Source organism: Lissotriton helveticus, chromosome 3_1, assembly GCF_964261635.1.
Source record: "Lissotriton helveticus chromosome 3_1, aLisHel1.1, whole genome shotgun sequence".
NCBI classification, from domain to species: domain Eukaryota; kingdom Metazoa; phylum Chordata; class Amphibia; order Caudata; family Salamandridae; genus Lissotriton; species Lissotriton helveticus.
In genome coordinates this window covers 1,844,366,491-1,844,388,805 of record NC_136061.1, presented here as the reverse complement: position 1 = coordinate 1,844,388,805, position 22,315 = coordinate 1,844,366,491, and the positions used below count along the sequence as shown (strand labels likewise).

Genomic DNA, 22,315 nt, shown 5'->3' with positions numbered 1-22,315 from the left:
GTGTACTTCTACCCATAATTGTTGATTACACCTCCCGCCAAGAGCCATAATGTCGGGTCCAATGTTTTGATCACCCTCGGTTGGGCCCTTGATGTGCTGGACTTAAAGGAAGGGCATGAACAACAACATTATTTTGCCAGGTATAGTCACCCTTGCCCCATCGTGCCTCTGGTTGCTGGTAGTTCCTGTGAGTTATCAAGGGTCCCATCTGTTCGTGAGAGGTGGAACGGTCCCCCACCTCAGTGTACCATCAGCGATGAGTCAAATACCCTCTACTCAGTTGTTCAGTTTCGGTTGTCTCTCTGATCTGTGAAGTCGATTGTGGGAGGAGTGTCTCTGCGATCTGGAGGATCTCTAACTATCCAGCCAGTCCCAGGTGTCTTCCGGAGACTGAAAGAACCATGGTTTTCCATCTGCTTGCACTCGAAGTTTCACTGGAAAAAGCTATGCATATTTAAAGTTGTGGCACCCGAGTGACCTTTTAACTTCTAAAAAGGTCCTGTGTTTGAATTGCACCTTGTAGGTAAAGTCCGGAAAGAAACTTATGGTTGAATTCTCAAATTTAAGCAGTTGAGTGGCCCTCACCGTCTGAAGGATGGTGTCCCTGTCACAAATATTGAAAATTCTTGCTAATATGGGTCGCAGCAGAGCCTCTAGATTTGGAGGGGTCCCAGGGTACTCTGTGGACACGCTCCACAGAAAAGTATTGTGAAAGGGACTGGGGTTGTAGGAGTTTTTTAATCAAATCCTCAATGAAAAGATCCGTGGCCCTCTGCTCTCTCCGGAACCCCCACAATTTGAACGTTATTCCTGCGTGCAAGTCCTTCATAATCCTCCAACTTAACTTTGAGACCCGACATCTATGCTTGTAGCCGTTTGACATTGGTCCTAAGCAGTTCTGTAGAGTCGCCTTAACCCGTTCGCCCATATTTCGCAAATCGGGCCTTATGAGAGTAACTTCCATGGTCACTGTGTCAATCTTTTGCTCCAGTGCCTGTCTGGGTAGTCAGGCTCTCTCTAATGTCCGGGATCTTAAGCAGCCGTGGATTGATAGATATGGTGCCTATATTAAAAATGGTAAGCTACACCCACACTGGAGAGTGGTCAGAAATACCCCTTGGTACTTCTCGAGGGTGTCTGAAGTGCCCAATATTTGCCAGGTTAATGAGAAAGTAATCTATACGGGACATACTCTTATGTGCATTGGAGTAGAACATGAAATGAGTCATGTCTGGTTGTAGAGAACGCCACACATCCGCCAAGCCCATGGCTTGGGTGAAATCCATCATTTGCATTGTGTGACTAGTTGGTGGGCATCAAGGGTTGCCTGTCTTGTTGTTCATCCATTGTCATGTTAAAATCCCCTCCGAGGATTAGAGTCCCCACCGGGAGATTTACAATGATGTTCCCCAAGTCTACAATCACCTCCTTCCCCAGATTCTGGGGTAGATACGCAAAGATCACATTGAGTGGCTTCCCCTCCAAGCTGGCTTCTAGGACTTCAAATCTACCCTCAGGGTCTACCCACATGCTGATTGGAGTGAGAGCAAGGCTCCTCCGAGTGAGGATACCGGTACCTCTGGTACCTCTGCATGGGCCAGGAGTTTATAGCCCCACCATGTAAGGGCCTGGCATTTTGTACCCACTAGGTGAGTCTTCTGTAGGAGAACTAGATCCGGGGCATGTCTCTTAAAATATTGTAGTACCACACCTCGCTTAATTTTGTCCCCAGACCATGGACGTTTCACGTGAGAACAGATAGTGAAGTTTCTACTGTGTCACCCACTATTTAATGGGTATGGAAGATGTATAGGAGCCCACAAGCCCTGTGAGAGGGCAACAGCAGAGTTGTGTAATCTGCTCACTGGGTGCAAACATCAATGAATGTTGATTGGCCGTGGGCGGTGAAGGAACCGCCTGACTGTGTACCTCAGGTGTGAAGTGGGAGAAACCCACAATAGATCCGACTGTCCACTAGGTGTGATTGGAAAATAGAACCCAGACCAAAACCATACTACAAATTTCCCCACCCTTCCCTTCCCTTTCCCCCTCCCCACTCCCTGCCCCCCTGCCAGTGGATTTGAAACGACCCACTCCCCAACAAGGCAGAGTGCCTATTGCCCCACCCCCCATTGATGCGTGCTAGGGTTGCAGCCGTCCCACCCCGCTACGTTGTATGGAAAAAAAACATAGTACAGTGCAATTTAGTAAGTGAATCCCAGCCACAATTCTCACTGCTACCACCAAAGGACTACTGCAGGACCAACTTTACAATCCCATGCATTTGTGTCAAATACCTTACAAGGAAGTCCAGCACCAGGAGGAGGCTCCCATTTGGTCGTTCATTTCACTGCCCCCCCAAAGAACTCCCAAGTATGGCACTTGCGCCCATACCAGATCCGAAGGAACATGCCATCTAGTAGCATAACAATTAGTCCAAGTCTCTCTCTTGCCTGTTGACATTTCCACGTTGTCCTGCGCTAAGTTCTAGCGGTCCGAGGACCTCCACTGCGGTTTCTGTTAGACTTCTCAACAAGAAGCCAGCCCTCCAGCGAGTCCCATACTTCATCAGGAGAGGAGAAAAACCAGGCTTTCCAATCAGATTCCATCCGGAGTTTCGCAGGACAGAACATAGCATATTTTGCCTCCTTGTCTCAGAGAGCCCGCTTGACCACTAAAAAACTGCGACGCTGGGCCTGGACTTTAGCGGTGAAGTCTGGGGAAAAAAGTATTCACACTGTCTTCCAGCTTGAGCGGTGGGTTGGCACATGCGGTCTGAAGTATGATGTCTCGGTCCCGAAAGTTGAAGACTGGAGCTATGATAGGTCTCGGAGGGGCCCTGGGTTTGGGCCACCATCTGGTGACACGGTGGGCGCGTTTGATAGACAAATTGTTTGAGAGTCTCTTAGGTTGCAACTTCTTCAGAATCAGGTCTTCAATGAACAAGTCAAGACCCAGCCATATACAAATTAGTCTTGACCCTGTTCATCATGGGAACTGCTAAGCAAGGCATCCCCTTGACCGGAAACACGCATCCTGGGATTGATTTTGGAGTAACAACCCTTATCAGCAAAGCTGGCTTGAATCCAGTGGCAAAGTGAGCAAGGGACTCAAGTCTGGGCATACCCTGCCAACTTTGGGCAAACAAAGCGAACACAAGGAGATGATGGATGGAGTGCTGGACTGTTCAGACTTTCAGACACTCACTCCAAGTCACAGATCTGGGTTGAAGCCTTCATCTTCTTTAGCTCACTTGACCACCCCAGTTTAGACCCAGCCATATGCAAATCAGTCTTGACCCTGTTCCTCATGGTAACAGTCCAGCACTGAGTGTCTGAAAAGCTCTAGCGCTCTGTCCTTCATCTCCTTGTGTTTACTTTATTCCCCTAAGTTGACTGGGTATGCTCAGACATGGGTCCCTCACTCACTTTGTCACTGGATTCAAACTAGCCAGGCTTTTGAAGGGTGTTATGCAAAAAACGTCCCAGGATGCTTGTTTCCGGTCCAGAAAAGACCTGGCTTGGCAGTTTGGGCTGGACTGTTCCCATGAGGGACCGTTTCCAAGAGAAACAGGGTCAAGACTGATTTGCCTATGGCTAGGTCTGAACTGGGGTGGCAAAGTGAGCTGAAGAATTATAATGGATTCAACCCAGATCTGTGACTCGGGGTGAGTGTCTACCTCTTAAAAAAAGAAAAACGTTACACATTTTAATGATGAAAGTGAATTTATGTATTTGAAGAAAGAAAACACACAACTAATAAAGAAATTATCCAGCAAAAAATCCTAATTCACCCACTTAAAGAAATATTTAGTAAGTGGAAAAATATAAATTGAATAGTTACATCATTTAAATAATTAATATAATTCCAATCTAATTAAGCTTTATGAATTGCAAAAAAATATATATACAATTATCTTTCCACTTTACTATCCTCCAAATGCAAGAACCCACAAATAAGTAATAAAAAAATAAACAACTTCAAAAGCAAAACTTATACCAAAAAATGAAAACTAAAAATGACCTGGCTCTTCGAACAGTAGCAGCTCTCCCCTCCCCCTCCCCCCCTGCGCCTTGAGACCCTCACGGGTATGTAGTGCACTTTATAAATACTTTGATTGATTGATCGATATACAACTATTTAAAAAAAAATTATATTAAACACTTTCAAACACAAGATATTTACTTGTGATATTCTGTACCATGACACAATATTAACATTATGCATCACAGCAACGACTGCAAAAGTCCTTGCAAGTCCCAGCTTAAAAAATTAGAAAATGTGAAACCTTGAAGGGGCTACTTCATTATAGGATTAGAAGAGGCATTGCTATGTTGTATGGATTTCTTTCCGGATCGCAGACTGTTAATAGACTTTCTAGACCCTCTGGAACAAATGACTTTGCCAATGTGTCAATCTGATAGAGAAAATCAAACGAACTAAACTCACTGAGCAACCTACTAGGGATCCCTTGAGTGAGAGGGGTTCTAGGCAATGATTAATCTTGTAAGATATTACATGGATAGTTAGTGGAATATAAACCCTATATCACCTTAGCAAGGCACAATCAATAAATCTAAGAACCGACAGAAACCAGGAATATATTTTCAAGATTTACTCAAATCAGTGTCTATTGTAGTGCATGCAATGTAAACGGCAACTACTATGAAAACAGAATTGAGGCAATGATAGAAGAATGAATTATAAAAATATGGTAACTTTCAGATCATGTCATAAAGCTTTATTACATTGATACATCCAACAATGTTCAGCAAAGTAGAAGTGTCTGTTCAGCAGGCAGTTAGATAGGCCTGGTGCCCCCTGTAGCCTTCGGTGAAGGAAAGTAGATCTGTATGGACCCTTCTGTCTTAAGTGTCTGATATAGAGTTCCTCTCGATCTCATTATATTCTATTCATAGTTTATATAGTGATTCTAAACATTGTAGAACACTTTCAAAATAAGCAATTCACATTAAGGTCAGTAAGCGTTTCACTTACTTGGAGTTGGGGAAACCTTGCCCATTATTTAAAAGCAGTAAATGAGAAGTGACTTTATCAGGTTCTATGAAACCTGTTATGTGAAAGCAATCACTAGGAAAGAAAATTCAGTCCTTACAGAAAAACATATATATATTTAAATACATTTAATTATCACATTAGAATAAATATTGACATACATAAATGTGCATTTATATTTCAAACCTATACCTAAATTAACAGCATGTATAAGTAGAGAAGAGGGATGCCTAGAAAATAAAATAAATGATATTTATTACAATATCCTCAGAAAACAATGCCATTCAGGTGACACTTAAAAAAATAACAGATCTACTCTTTTCCCCCTAATTCATTTGTGACAAGTGTTCCATGCCCTTGAAATATCCCCTCCTAAAAGTGGCTGCAGCCCTACATAAACACAAGCTAGGATTGCCCAGAAACTAAGACTACTGTGACTCTAGTTTCATGTCAAGGGCCACTGGCAAAATCTGCTCATTAGTGCAACATCAATCAATGATAGCAACATGGCTCTATCTAGAGATTGCATGGTTAATAGTTCTTTCAAAGTACATATATCAAAGGACTTTACCTGGTGTGCACGTACAGGGCTCTGTTCTGAGTGTGATTGAAGAGGACACTGTCTAGAATATGTTTTGACAACGAGACTGCCCAGAGGTTGGTGTGGATTGTTTCCAGTGTTGTGTATTGATTTAGATTCCGTATGCATTTCCCGATTCATGCCCTTATAAAGGCACAATTGACACATTGCCTTTATATAGGCATAGAAATCCAGTCCTTATTTAGGCGTAGTCCATGCTACCCAAATACAGGCATGGCTTCTTCCATCCGTTCATCTACGTCACAACGAGTTCTTGGAAAACCAGACTCTTAAGCTATTAGGGACTTCGCCTTGCTTGGGTATTGATTTCTCCAAGAACTCATTTATTATGCATGAACATCTATTCCTTAGGGGTTCATTCATGTCGTTCATATGCCCGACTTTACATCAATACTGGCATTTCTAAACACCTTCAAGGTATAAATATACCTTCACTTGCTCTGGCAAAGCACGGTGTGGTTCGATGCAGTTTGACTACCTACTTGCACGACGTAGCTCACTACAGCAAGTCCCGAAGGAAGACAACCCTCCAGCTTAGGCACTGACTAGATGCAGTCATCCTCCTGCCGAGAATCCAGCTGCAGTGTTTCTGACTCCCCTTGCGGGTTGTTGGGAAATCGAGTCCCGGGAAAGAGATACCAACCTCTCTCATTCTAAGGTATGGAGCTGATTAGAACCTAGAGAAACCTTTGGCAGATTCTTGGCAAACTAAACTTAGCTAAAACAGCACCTACTTCGTCCCTCCTACTAGACCTAGGTTAGGTATACTGGGGTTGGCGTATTTTAGAAGCACCAGTTGAGTATTTTAGCCTGTGTTATTTATGTATGTATTTTTATATATGTCATAGCAACAGACAATGCTATTACAGTATTATTTCATAATAGTGTTTGCGCTGTACGCATTATACTTCGCATTCTGTCTAACTATTGTAGCAGTTCATATCTCTTGCATGAGACATAAGACTGTTAAATAAACTCTTTTATTGAAACGCCCATCTCACTATTTCTGTGCAACTCTGTAGAAATGAAGCATGCACAATTGACTGAGTGAACTAGTTATCTATTGTTTCCACGACTCTGAAGATATTGTTTCGATTCTAGGGGAAACAAAGTTGTCATGTTTATGTGGCTGTCAGAGACGAATCCCTTCTTGTTTATTCGAGAAAGTTTCTAGTAACCTCTGAGTTAGCTGGCACACACACAATTAAGTTTAATATACTCGACCTACTGACCTCAGTCCTATGTCAAATCTATAGTGTATGTTAGTCCAATGCGCAGAGCCTATTAGGGATATAGGAACTATACTACATGGCACCCAACGGTTTGGTAAGGCACTAATTTAATGCAAAGATACTGAAGTAACTCAGTCGTGCTTTTCTCAGAGACCCCTTTTCCCTTAATACTCCAATAGACGTCTGGAGTAGGTAAAGGATAATATCCGCCATAGCTGCGTAGGACGAAAAATTCTATGTATTAGCTTTTTGGTTTGTTCAACGTTGAAGGATACAGTGTTCCAAAATATTGTGCACCTTATCTTTGTTCCCTTGAAACTTGCTCTGCTAACTTTCAGTCAACAAAATGGCCGACCTAGATAATCCTGGGACCAGTGGAGCTGCGGCTGATCCAGCCGATGCAGCTTTTAACTTCACAGGTTTCCAAGAAACCGATGAGAATGCTGTAATAATTCCTCAAAATTTAAGGAAAGCCACCACTATAAAACTTAGAAAACATGGCTTATCATGGAGAGCTGGTAGAGCAGTTTTTGTGATAGAGGCACATGAATATCACCGGACATAGGTATTCTATTCATGGATAGCCTTCCCAGAAGCAAATCCAATAACATGTATGCTTCACTTCTACAAAGAAGATGATCTACCCGAGGAATATATTCCTTTCGAGGATATTGAAATTCCACTCACGTACCAGGAGCATGAGCTCTGGTTTAACGGCGCCCTAAAACATTTAAATCACATTACCCGGCTTGGTCCACTAGGTAGACCAGGCTGGATTTAGCTGGCTATACACCACATCCTGACATTAACGACATGTCAGCTGTAGAATTACTAGCTCAACTCAAAGAGTTAATCAAAATCTATTGACAATTGGTCCAATATGTCATGCTGACTCTTACAGTCCAATCTACAATAGTTATTCCACAACAAACCTCTCACCAGGGGGGATACACTAAAAATTACACCACAGACACGCAGTCATGGGTAAATTACCCACAAAATGTGAACAAATTCCATTCTGGATGGCTCAAGAAATTACTCAGATCGTAGCAGTATTTCCTAATACTAGCCCTCATGAAAAACACAGAATTTTAACAATCTGTCTACCAATGGGGATCACACCACATCTGGAGGACTGCAACACTTGGGATGCAGTCTTCGCTGCAATCTACACTAAAACACACTGTGTTCCGTCTATGGCGGTAATACCTGATATCCTGAAACAGATTCAAAATGAATACGGGTCAGAGCCTGCTCTAAATTTAGGTATGAAACTACTGAAAGATTTCAAACAGGTGTCTACAATAATATTACCTAATATTAAAGGAGAACAGCATCAGTGGTGATCCGCCAAAAATTAATGGAATTTGATTTAACAGAAGAACCACAAGAATGAGACAGAATAATTGAGAAATCCTATGAAGAATAAGGCAAAGACAGTCTGGGTGGGAAGCCAACTGTCTGAAAGTCCTGAAAAGGTCTTTACTAAAAATACTCCTACTCCTTCTAAAAAGAAGTGGGAAATAGCAAACAAACTTCTAAAGAGAAGCGTTCTCATTCCAGAGGTAGGCCTCCTCAAAAGGAGCCCTCTGAAAAGAGGTACAACCTCAGGAATAAGGATAATTTGGAAAAACCTGATAGATATCAAGACACTGATACATGTTCCTCTCGTACCTTTCAGACATCATCACAGAAATCCGAAAGAAGAGGACGGTCAGAAAACAAGGAAGAACACGTGAAGTCCAAAGACAATCAACACGTTCAGAAGAATAAAAAACCTCAATTCACCAAAATGAAGGTAGCAGGTCTAAAAATAAGACATGCCGAGGATCTTGAGGACACAACTCAAGAACAGAGAATGGGCTCAGACAATGTTGGACAGTGCAGCAGAAGTCACAATAGCTCGCCAGAACCTGAAGGGTCTTCTGGAGACAGTGGACTTGAATGAAGACATTCAAGTTGAAACTGCAGATACCAGGGTTAGTTCTCCACATAGGTTATATGAAATAACACTCCGGATGGAGGGACACATACCAAGAAAAGTGAAAGCATTCTTTTGGGAGCGACTTTCTAAGGGTTATGACATTCTTCTAGCTGAGTTTTAGTAGACGGTGCGTGTCCTACCTCAATCTTGCATTCTTCTAGCTGAACAAGACTGGCCACCATAGTTTGTCAGGGAGTGCCCACATGGCGAAGACATCATTATGCCAGCCTTCTCTATTCATATTCCAATACATTTAAAATATAACTATGCCAGGAAATGGGCAGTCGCCCAAGCTCCTGCATTATACAAAAATCATGTAGGATGGGATGAGGACGCACCTCACTATAAAATCCAATTGAAAAATCAACCAACTGCACAGCGGCAGTACCCAGTTAATCAAGAAGCTAAAACAAAAGGTCAGGGAGATTTTAGATCAACTTGAATATCAAAGGGTGATTGAAACATGTACCTCATCAATGAACAATCTTTTCTTTTCTGTCTCCAAACCAGACAATACATATTGTCTAGTATTGGATTACAGACATCCAAACTCTTCTTGCAAAACATTTGCAGTGCAAAATGCACACAGTAGGCATTAATGAATAATATTGTGCGTAAAAAATATAAAACCACATTAGATATTTCGAATGGTTTCTTTTGTAAGCATTGCACCAGAAAGTAGGTATTTGACCTCTTTCTCAATAATGGGGACAGAACGTCACTTCTGTCGCCTCCCTCAAGGATTCAAGTTCAATAGTCCTGGGTTATTCTAAGCAAGGGTAACAGATTTACTACAAACTTATGATGATGAGGCATTGTCATACGTCAATGACATTTATCTCACAGACGATGACTTGGATAGGCACTTGAACAGGGTGAACACCATTATACTGGGCTTCGCCTCTGAAGGGTACAAATTAAATTTTAAGAAATCAAGAGTTGCCCATCTCAATGTCCTATTTCCAGGATATGAATTGCCAAGTGAAGGCAAAAGCCTGGCTGCCAAGTTTTTAGAAAAGTGTGCGCTGCTCCAAAAACTTACAGTCAATTCTAGGTTTCCTAAATTTCGGAAGAACTTACATTCTAAACTACGCAGAAAGGGTTAAACCTCTCTACAAATTAATCAAACCTGATTTTAAAACAGTACATTGGACACAAAAACACACAGAAATGTTGTGTTCACTACAAACAGACATGTTAGCAACAAAACATTTACAAACACGCATAAATGTACGCAACTTAGTGATCGGAATCATTCCGGGTCAATGTGGATTAACCTACTTAACTTTTAACGAAGGTGAAAAAGTAGTAATTGCATAGAAATCACATTTGTACACACAAGCAGAAATGAAATTCACTTCTACAGAAAAAATTCTGACAGATGTTCAAACTGCTGTAGCGAAAGAAAGAGCCCTAGCACAGGGAAACGCATTATGGTTGTAACTCCTGTACCTGCCTTAGAGGCAGTAACAAAAGCGAGCATTCCAAATGCTAAAGCTTTACATCAGAGATGGATACAATGGGTGAATTCTCTTGCTGCAACTGATGTTGAATACCTTTTTGATCCTTATTTGAAAACACAAGCACTCCTGCAATACAAACAAGAATGTCCTCTGCCTACTGAAATTCTGCCTCTAGAACAGTATGATTGTATAATTAATACTGACGGATCAGCACAACCCGCTACGGTGGCTAAGCAAGCTTATAGTGCTGCATGCGCGATCGTTAAAGGTCATATGCGCGTTGGCAAATTCCGACCTATGGTCACAAAAACGCAATCTCTAGGAGATTGTACAGCTTAGCGAGCTGTACTACAAGCATTCAAAATTGCACTCAAAAATATGGATTGCAAATACCCCATACTCATAGTGTGCAATTCTTTCTATTGTGTCCAATCCTACAATGAATATTTACAGAATTGGCTTGAAAACAGTTTCAAAAGGTGGCACAATTAAGCATAAAATGCTTTGGGAACAAGTAGCTAAGTTACGAGAAGGACTACAAAACACTCACGTGATACACACGTTGAGTCATCAAAGTGATGGCGTTCATGTTGAAGGGAATTAATTGGCTGAAGAAGCCGCGAAGGCAGCTGTGCGAATGGCTTCCGTAGCTGCAATCACTCATTCAAAAACGAAAATAGACAGTGAAATAATGCTGGCTGCCAATGCAACAAGCAAAGGCAGCGGTGCAGTGTTACCTAAAGGGTTTCCACTCTAATACTCATATATAACTGATACAAATAATGTTCCGTTGCTGGAATCCCTGGAGAGGGGGATAGGGTAATATCAAACATGGAACATAGATTAGGGCGAATCCTAGCAGCACATGAAGGGCTCGCCTCTGCTCATGTAGGTGTTTCTGCTACAGTATCATTATTAAAACAGAGATACTGGTGGCCAGGTTTTAGGAAACAAACCCAAAACTATGTTTTGGAAATGTGAAATATGCCAGAAGCTGAAAGTCTCTACTGTGAAACGTCCTGCACAGACGCCCTTGTTAATTTTGGATAAACCACTAGCTTGCATTTACCTGGACCACTGTGGTCCCTTAGAAAGGGATGGCAACTATAAATATATCAGGGTCACAGTGGACTCGTGTTCAAGGTTCCTTTGGATGTGGCCTCAGCGCTTGGCTGACACTCAAACTGTTATAAAAGATTTGCGAGTCTTGATTGGCACATACATAATTAGAACGCTACCCTCTGAGCAGGGTCCTGCATTTAGCTCTCGAGCTTACAAAGAAGCAATGGCCAGTTTGGGCGCTGCATTGCGATATTCTTGTCCATTCCATCCTGATTGACATTTGGTTGTGGAGCAAAAAAAACGGGACATAAAGCAATCTATAGCAGCTAGCGTATTAGGTTCCAGTGACGGGTGGGTCAAACATCTAATAAGTGTCCAACGTAGTCTTAACAACTTGCCAAGAAGTTCTCTAGGGGGTATCACTCCAAATGAGGTCCTTTTTGGGACAAGAATGTTGGTTCCGGATCTTGATTGTCAGACATCAGTGGTGGAACAAAAGACATTTGATATCAAAGACCGTTTGGCTATTTTACAGGTCTTAAATTAACTAAGAACAAAACAAAGCAACGTGTTCCTGAAGCAAACCACCACTGGGGAAAAACCAAAAGCTTGGTGATCTTGTCAGAGAAAAGATCGCGGACAAGAAGGAATTTGGCCTTCTTACAGAACTACTGTCTAGCAATCCACAGATCAAAAACAGTATTACTGCCACCCCTTGCTGGTAAAAAGGAGAACAAGTTTGTGTGCATCAACCTGATAAAACCACACTATGTGGCCGATGCTAAGCAGTAGGCCAAGTGGATGCCGCCAATGTAGCAGACACACTCCTCTAGCTACAATCATAGAGGTTCAAACTGAGAGACTCATCAGCATCGAAGAATATGCAGTGAGAAAAGAAGGACTAAGCAACAAAGCAATGGAACTTGTGCCTCTTGAGGCCCAAATAACACTTTGTCATGAAACACCTGACTGCAACGAAGTAGCACCTGTTTACAATGAAGTAACAAGTGAACAAGTGGTTCTAGTGATTTCAACAAATCCGGATGCAATCCCAACCATTGACAGAACTTCCTCTGGCTATTTCATTAATACGTTTCCTGAAGATTCCAGTGAGCCTGAAACGAGACCAGTAAAAATAACTTTCAAAGAACAAGCTACTGACTTTTTTCATCACCTGGAAAAGACTTATCTAGTTTCACCATGCATTGAACTTTGGATTGTGTTGGGAATATTTTTTGTTCTACTTTGGTTAGCTCTGGTAATAACTCTGGGTATGCTGATAAATGGAAGATATGTCAAAATGGACACAGCAAGTAAGAAAGTCAACTTACTCCTAAAGCCACACAAATCATCCCATCGTGAACAAAGAGACTTGTCATCAGTGAACATCACAGCTGTTCCTATACCTGATGGTATAGGTTGGGACAAAACAGAATATGACATTTTTGGCCATAAGTTCATGCACAAATCTGCAAATCCTAGAAATGTATTAATGTATAACCAACGGAAACGTTGTCCTACGCCACCAAAGGGTAGGTCAAAAACATTTGCTATGAAATTTCCATACCTTTCAGGGTTCAATGTATCCAATGCTGAATCGTTTTACTTTAAAAATGTAAACACAAAGGAATGAAAAGTATGTTAACAAATACCAAACAGATTAATTCTGCAGCCTTTTATGCCCAACTGTCTAAGCTAGGTTCTGACTTTTGGAAAGACAACATTGAGACAAAAACTGTCAGGGGTACGAAAGATTGGCAGGTACAGGGGATAGAAGCTATGTTTATAGCCTGTATCATCCCTGAGCTAATTATATTTTTGAATGACATTGTCCAACAGACTTCTTGCCTGGGTTAGCCAAGATCAAAGACATAAACGATCCGTCCATACCTACACCTACGCCTGAGAGTGATAACACTTCAGAAGGAGAGGTTGACGTACATACTATTTTACATCACAACAGAACAGATCCAGATAGGAATAAATCGTTGATCTGGCCCACAGACACAAACAACTGTCAAGATAGATTCCTGAACAAAACACAGGGTTTCACATTCAATAGGCTGGACCCAAGATATATTCAAAGACAGCATCCTGGAATAATAACAACATACAGTGTAGGAAAGCTCTGCCTTGATTTTGCTACAAAGTTCTACACTTAAGGATGTAAAGTAACACTTATCTTTACTTAAAGATGGCGCAGATCTTAGGGAATTCTTGCTAGGAACAAGAAAACTGTGTCAAAAACGTTTAATATATGCCGGTATTTATGCTACATATAACGAAATATGGAAAATTACACAAGCAGAGACTGCAGAATGAATACGAGAAATTGATCGTATTAATTTAGAGAAATCTCTCTCTGTGGTTGACAATGGGTTAACGACTCTGTCATCCAGGATATATTCATTGGACAGCATAGTGTATTCTGCCATAGACATCATGGAACAGGACTTGGTCATGTTGCGACATGGTCAGTCGAAATTACGTTTTATCATGCTATTCGGCGGGACGTTACAAAACCTTTGTTCAGGCTATGTGCCTTGGCGTTTAATCAATACTATGTCTCTGTTTTGAGAATTCAATCTCACTGATAAACAGATCAAATTGGCACAAAAGAGGAGCAGACTATACGGTGCTGAGCATCGAAAAACTGGAAAGATTGCCATTTACGGTAGCAGAGAAACGAGCTACTGGATTATACATGGAACAATCATTCTCCCGGTTACAATTTTCCATTTTCAGTATTGCCTAAAACACATACCAGCAGGCACATATGAAAGGTTTGGTAAAGAATACATCAAGACATCCTGGGATTTACCATATACACACAGATGTTGGAGTGGGGGACGTCAAGTGTTTCTTAGTGTGAAAACGCACTGAGTGGTTCTCTCCTTTGTCAGGGCATAAACTTACATGGGGCCTGCGATGGTTCCTCTAACAATTTATCCTGCCACCTGGAAAGTTCACCAGCTGTGGTGATTTATCCAATTTTTGGACAACTTTCAAATGGAAGTTACCTCATGTTGAATGATCACAGCTGCTGTGGCATGTTGCCAGGTACACCATATCTAGTAACTGTGTCATCCAGGGTCACTTACTGTATGCAAGTATTGTTTTCAAAAACAAATTAGTCAGGGAGTCGCCACTTTGGCCTTCACTGAGCATCTCTTCTACACGAATTGATACTCTAAGCAGAATGAAAGCCATTCTTTTGCAAAAAAACTGTGCCACTGACCTCGGCCAAAGAGACCTATGATCTACAAGTCACAAGGACTTCTGCCGAGATACATGCCCTTTTAAATACAAACTGCCCTATACATTTCTACGAAATGTTAAGTCGTATCTTAAATATGTCTGATACGAGCGGTATTTTAAGTGTATTTAGGACCATATTTTCCGGACTGTTAGCACCTTTTCCAGCAGTCCTCGAAATCCTTCCAAACTTCGTGCTCTCTGTGTTTGGTGGATTGCCCCTTCTTTTGGGACTCATTGCAGGGATACTATTTTTGCTCCTACTCCTGCGATATGGCAAGCCAAATCACCAGTGACACCCAGTTTTCCATGGAGACAACTCTACTGGCAATGAAGTGTCGTGAGCGCATAGTCCAAATTTTGGGACTACCTCGTCTACGAGAATTAAATACCACATGGTTTCTGTATTTACGAGCCATTTCATAGGTATATATTTTCATAATTCATTCAGTTAGCATTTACAACATCTACATGTGCTTAGAACGAATACTTGCTTTAATGTGTACAGCACCAATGCTTTAGTTTGAATACATGATTTACGATGTGTTTAGAACATGCTTTTAACACTTCATGTGTAGATATGATTTAGATATGTTTCACATGTTTAGTACTTAGTAATGTTTTACATAAGAAAGTGGAGTGGGTGTTGTGTATTGATTTAGATTCTGTATGCATTTCCAGATTCATGCCCTTTTATAGGTACAATGGACATATTGTCCTTATATAGGCATAGAAATATAGGGCCAGATGTAGGTCACCCAATATCGGTCGGTAACGGGCGAAATTACCGAATTTCGGCCGTTACTGACCGGTATTTGGCATTTGGAATGTAGGTGGCATATTTGTAGGATTCGGTATTTTACCAAATCGGTAACTTAAGGAATCGGTAAATTACCGAATTCTTAGCATACCGATTTGGTAAATTACCGAATCCTTAATGTTGGAAGCACTCAAGTGAGTGCTTTTCACATTTAAGGATTCGTTATTTACCACCAACTACAAGCTTGTTCTTTTTAAATGACACTTTGTACCTGTGTATGGCCTCCTACTTATATTACATCTTCTGATAATGTCTTATAAGGAGAAAGGAATAATATTACATGTCATATACAGATCATGTAAGCAATTATTATTCCTTAGTCTTTTTCATTCATAGTTAAAAGATACATAGCCACAGAAGGAGTACTTTAAGTATTGACTTCACATATGAAAGAAAGTGATACTTTCCCACTCAGACTGCAGCTTCAGAGAATTTCTCAGGGAGTCTTAAAAAGCACAGCCCATAATTCAGTGCTCTGCTTCACCTTGGCATTGTTTTGAATTGATGTACATATTGCAGAACCCAGGTAACTCCTTGAGCACTCAAGTAAACTTGATGGGAAGCACTGCTGATGGGTCATTTGGACTGAGTGTCTATAGTCTGCTTGCTCAAGATGGCTACCCGTGAGTTCCCACAGACGCTGGCAAAAGTTAATTGCTTATTTCTTAGCGCAATAGGGCTTCTCCTCCAGGCCCATAGGAATGCATGGGGAATACCGAATCGGTAAATACCGAATCGGTATTTATTGATTTTTACCGATTCGGTAAAATTTACCGAAACATTTGTTACATACCATTTACCGATTTTAAAATAACGAATCGGTAAAATTTGGTATTTTAGAATCGGTAAATGATATTTACCCACATCTGGCCCATAGTCCTTATTTAGGCACAGTCCATGCTACCCAAATACAGGCTTGGATACTTCCATCAGTTCATCTACGTCACCACGAGTTCTTGGAAAACCAGACACTTAAGCCGTTAGGGACTTCCCCTTGCTTGGATATGGATTTCTCCAAGAACTCATTTATTATGCATGAATATACATGCCTTAGGGGTTCATTCATGACGTTCATATGCCTGACTCTATGTCAATACTGGCATTCCTAAACACCTTCAAGGTATAAATATAACTTTACTTGCTGTGACATAGCACAGTGTGGTTCGGTGCAGTTCGACCACCTACTTGCATGACGCAGCTCGCCACAGCAAGTCCCGAAGGAAGCCAACTCTCCAGTTGACGCACTGACTAGACGCTGTCATCCTCCTGCGGAGAATCCAGCTCCAGTGTTTCTGACTGCCCTTGGGGGTGTTGGGAAATCGAGTCCCAGTAAAGAGATACCAACCTCTCTCATTCTAAGGTATGGAGCTGATTAGAACCTAGAGAAACCTTTGGCAGATTCTTAGCAACACTAAACTTAGCTCAAACAGCACCTACTTCTTCCCTCGTACTAGACCTAGGTTACGTACACTGGGGTAAGCGTTTTTTAGAAGCAATAGTTGAGTATTTTAGCCAGTGTTATTTATGTATGTATTGTTATATTTGTCATAGCAACAGACAATGCTATTACAGTATTATTTCTTATTACTGTTTGCGCTGTACGCATTATACTTCACATTCTGTCTAACGATTGTAGCAGTTCATATCTCTTGCATGAGAAATAAGACTGTTATTATAAACCCTTTTATTGAAACGCCCATCTCACTATTTCGGTGCAACTCTGTAGAAACGAAGCATGCACGATTGAGTGAGTGAACTAGTTATCTATTGTTTACTCAACTCTGAATATATTGTTTCGGTTCTAGGGGAAACAAAGTTGTTATATTTATGCGGTTGTCAGAGAGTAATCCCTTCTTGTTTATTCAAGAAAGTTTCTAGTGACCTCTGAGTTAGCTAGCACACACACAATTAAGTTTAATATACACGATAGAGACATGCTGACCTCAGTCCTATGTCAAATCTATAGTGTATGGTATTCCAAATGCGCAGAGCCTATTAGCGATATAGGAACTACACTACACCAGAAAATGATGGCCAGAACAGGATCAAAAGTCTACATGAATGGTGTAGAGAATGTATTGCTATGAGAATGTTAAGAGAAAGTATAAACAGAAGGGTGTCCAAACAATGCATGGGATGAAGACGTTCAATGAGAAATGGTGCAGTCATAAGCATGTGGGCTGTATGAACAGAAGGGGTACTGAAGATGAAAACAGAATCTTCTCATACACAATGTGGGGTGCACCATAGAACGCTGGTGGTAAACCAACAGTGATGGTTTCCTATGACTTATCTCTTTAGACAAACTGATAAACAATTATGAAACAGTTTTCCTCTATTGATAAAAATTATTCATTTCTTTCTTCTCAAGGCTGCTACCCACACTGCAGCACAGAAAATCCATATTATGATGATCAGCTGAAGTGTGTATCAGCCCTGAACTGTACTTCATGGTATGTCCCATATTGTGATAATATTGTAAGATGTGCTGTACCACAGCTGACGCCACTTTTGTGAAAATGTCCTTGTCCGTTCAAAATCCCCTTCTTGCTTTGGGCATTGTCCTGTGCTCGTTCATTTTATCCATAACTTGTATTCTAATTCCTCTCAAACCAATGAGGCAAACAGATACCCCATGTGAAAACCATCTTCATTCTGACAGATGGCCACAATGTTGCCTGCTCCCCGACTATATCAATGTTCTCCTCCTCAGGTCCCTCCGTATAGCCACATTTTTTTTTTCTCATGACTGGATTACAGTTTGATCTGCCATAAGCATGCCAATACAAAGGACCATATCTATTGTCCTCAACTCTTTTGTTTTGTTTTATAGCTTTTGCTGAAATTAAACAATTGGGGCCTCAGTTATGAGGGCCCTGCATCAGTTTTGAACCATGTAAAGTGGTAAATGTGTGAGGTAGGACCCTCATAATGATTTATGAAATCTCGCAAAGCCACCCTGTGTGATTTTGAGTGGCCTTACAAATCATGAGTAAGTCAAAAGAGAGCAAATTGCTGGGTAACCTTACTCTGCACCTGGGAGGCATTCCATGGGCATTGTGTTTTCCTAGGCTACACCCGTGGAATTTGATACTGCCTCAGATTTACAAAGTGATGTAAGCCTGGGGAAGCGTCAAATCAATACAGCTCCCGAGGTGAGGCATAACAAAAAGATATATGTTTATTTCTTCCTCTTACTACTGCACACATAGAAAGAGGAAAATGCCTTGAAGGATTGTTTTTGTGCAGGAAAGTGCCCCTTCCTACACAAACACAATCTTGCCTGCATTGAGGCACGCATTGCACCATGATGCGCTAGACTGCTAGAACTACGCCAGCACAGGCAGACTGGATAGAAATGCACCATATAGTTTAAATACAGTGCATTCCTGCCCTTTCACTTTGGCATAGGGCAGGGCTGCAAGGTGTCTACAATATGACAGTGTCTAGAATATGTTTTGACAAAGAAACTGTCCAGAGGTTGGTGTGGATTGTTTCCAGAAAATGATGGCCAGAACAGGGTCAAAAGTGTGCATGAATTGTGTAGAGAATTTATGGCTATGAGAATGTTAAGAGAAAGCATAAACAGAAGGGTGTCCAAAAAATGCATGGGATGAAGACGTTCAATGAGAAATGGTGCAGTCATAAGCATGCAGGCTGTATGAACAGAATGGGTACTGAACATGAAAACAGAATCTTCTCATTCACAATGAGAGATGCACCTTAGAACGCTGGTGGTAAACCAACAGTGATGGTTTCCTATGACTTTTCTTTTTAGACAAACTGATAAACAATTATGGAGCAGGGTAGAGTGGCAAGGTGCCTATTTGCACTGCCCTATGCCAAAATGCCAAAAATGAGGCCCCAGATTTCCAGGTTCAAAATCACAAAATTCTTTTATCAGCACACTTTTCACTGATTGAATGAAACAGCACTACCAAAATAAGTAAAGTTAGAAAGAGGATGGTTTGGAGTGAGGTGTGTGGAAGCTGGATGGGATGTAGTGCTGGATTAGTATATCCCTTTTCATCTACATTGTATTTGTACGTTTGTTTCTTATCCCAAATAAGGGGAACTGAGGCTAGGAAGCAGACTAGATTACAATTGAACAATAAAACACACTTGTTAGACAATTCCTTAACCAAAGTCTGTCCGTATAATTAATTGAAAATATACTTTCTGAACTTTATAATCTATGCAGTGTATGATGCTGAGAAACACTATTAGCGAAATTTATTAAGGCCTTGCGCCGCCGGTGCGTCATTTTTAACATGGGAAACAGTGACGCACCGGCGGCGCAAGGCCTTCATAAATCTGCCCCTATATATTGTTCCTGAGAAATGACGGAAATGTTCTACTTTCCATAGTCATTGCTGCTAATCCATGGGAGTGAAATACATTAATATATGCTCTTCTTGTGTTTTATTTATAGTCAACTTAGTGAGAAGCTGTGCACAGAGGACCTCAAAGGTAAGTTCATTGCTATCCCTTATCTCAATTTTGCAGTGCAGAAATTGCGAATCATTCCTAGGGCCTCTATTAGCTTGATTTATAGAGGGTTGACTTTTGAGCAGTGCTCTGCATGCGAAAAGTGGAGCCGCCTCTCTGATTTGCAAATGGCCAGTCCGGATTTAATTTTCCAAAGCTCATTAGGAGTGTTGAGTGTGCTCTTTTAAAGGCAAGATGAGCAAACTCAAGGCTACTCCTCAGTAAGGAAGTTCATCTGTTGAAGGAGATATGTATATTTATGATAGCATGTTTTATTTCAATTCTGATGTATCAGTCTTGTTTTAAGATCGATGTTTAATGTTAGTTCTTCATGCCTTTTGCTAAGACCTTCTAAAGTATACGCAAAAAAACGTCTGGAATGCTTAAATTAATCTCAGCCATTGGTAATTACTCTGGGCCAAAACCCAGTCCATCTTTCTTTTGCACACCATACCACCTCAGTATCGAACCAGCCCTATGCAATTCAGTGTTTACCTTGCTCCATTGGGAACAGTCCAGCAAGACAAGCAACCAGGACCGATTTCGCCTTAGTTAGGGCTCATCAGCCAGGTATAGCTTGATTCCAGTGGCACAGTGTGCACTGGGCCTAAAGTTGTGCATAGCCTTCCAAATTGGGGCAACACACTAAATTATACAAAAGTGATGGATAGAATACCTGAAATATTCTCAGCCACTGGTATGTACCGCATCGCAATCGTCACTTTTCACACAATGCCACCTTGGTTTGGATCCAGCCATATGCGGGAACAGTTCAACCTGAACTGCCAAACAAGCTCCTCCCTGAACTAACACAAACAATCTAAGACTAGAGTCACACACTAGTCAAGGCTCATTAGCCAAATATAACATGTTTTATGACCTGACTCTGTGTCGCTGGAAATGTGACACGATGCAGCATGTGCAGACCTGTCACCTTTCTCTGCTAAGGTACCTTAGCAGCGATATTTTGTGCAAGGACTCTTGAAGAACAGTGCTTGGAATGTTCTCATACTGAAAAAATAGAGGCAAAGAGCCCATGAAGTAAAGTGGTAATATACAAACACATCATAAATAAATAAATATATTAAGGATTTTAGCTCCTAAGATTCTCCATTGTCTGTCTATTTAGTGAAGCAGATGATCCAGTTTTGATAATATAGGGCTACATGTAGGTAACTAGTATTTACCGATTTGTAAATACCGAATTTTACCGATTCGGTATTTACAAATCGGTAAATGCTATGTAGGTATTTTTACCTTGAGGCTCATAGGAACCAATGGCAATTACCGAATCGGTAAATACCGATTCGGTAATATTAACGAATTGTCAAGGGGGACAGGGTGTGACTTTGACACCCTATTGCACCCCTGATTCAGGCTTGTGTGTCATGTGACACATATACATGCCCTTAGGGCATGTATGTGTGCCACATGGCACAGGTGTACATGCACAGATGTGCATGTACACAGGAATTCGTTATTTACCATCAAATAGTATTTGATGGTAAATAACGAATTCTTAAGGGCCTGTGGCACTGTTTTCAGCGCCACCTACATCTAGATTTACCGATTCGGTAAATTTACAGATTCAGTATTTTACCGAATCGGTAAATTTTATGCCCCCTACATGTCAAAAACCAAATACCGGTCGGTAACAGCCGAAATCGGCCGTTACCGACCGGTATTTGGCGATCGAAATCGGGCCCATAGTTCTTAAATAACAGAGTGCAATTTATAATAGTGCAGGGGACAACATCAGCATGTCCTCAATCATGTGCTTTGCTATTTATTGTTGTGCATCTTTATGAGACCGCATATTGATGTCACAGCTCTCTAATCCCTCTTCTGATGTAAGAAAAACAATGACAGAAGCTCGAGAAGCTCCACTAATGCAGAAACATCCAGTGCACTAAACGGTGGGCATGCCTACATCAATCCTAAACTCTAATTTCTGTGACTTTGTATGCTGTAATGAGGGTAATTAAAAACGAATCTAATTTTTGTGCTTTTAATTTTTTATAATTTCTGCATGTGTTGTCCTCTTTAAGATTGTCTGTGCTGCTACAATGGAAGAACCTTCAAGCTGCATGAAGAAGTTTATAATATCACCGATGGCGTGAGCTGCACAAATGGCATTTGTGGCCTAGATGGCAACATTATTTATGCATCTGTGCCTTGTAGCACAGTGCCCACCAACTTCCCATCAGGAACCCGCAATGGTAATTTGATTTTTAAGTATTCATTACTTTTAACAGGTTTGAATTCTTGAGCCGACAAAGCTGCTAAGCACTCCTTATAAGTTTGCGTTAGGAGCAGAGTGATATAATTTGCCAGGCAACAATATACATTTATATTATGGAGTCTGTAATGGTCTTTATGGTTAAGTCGCTTAAT

The 22,315-nt window shown here is 41.1% G+C and overlaps 1 protein-coding gene across 1 annotated transcript in view; it reads left to right on the top strand.

Annotated features, from left to right (window-relative positions):
• Positions 1–22,315, top strand: part of LOC144823889 (mucin-5B-like) — a 1,747,676-nt gene that overhangs the window by 1,492,776 nt on the left and 232,585 nt on the right. Inside the window, exons 26-28 of the mRNA XM_078682783.1 lie at positions 17,805–17,886; positions 19,866–19,903; positions 21,970–22,140. Of these exons, the coding sequence (XP_078538909.1) occupies positions 17,805–17,886; positions 19,866–19,903; positions 21,970–22,140 (291 nt within the window). The remainder of the gene's footprint in view (positions 1–17,804; positions 17,887–19,865; positions 19,904–21,969; positions 22,141–22,315) is intronic.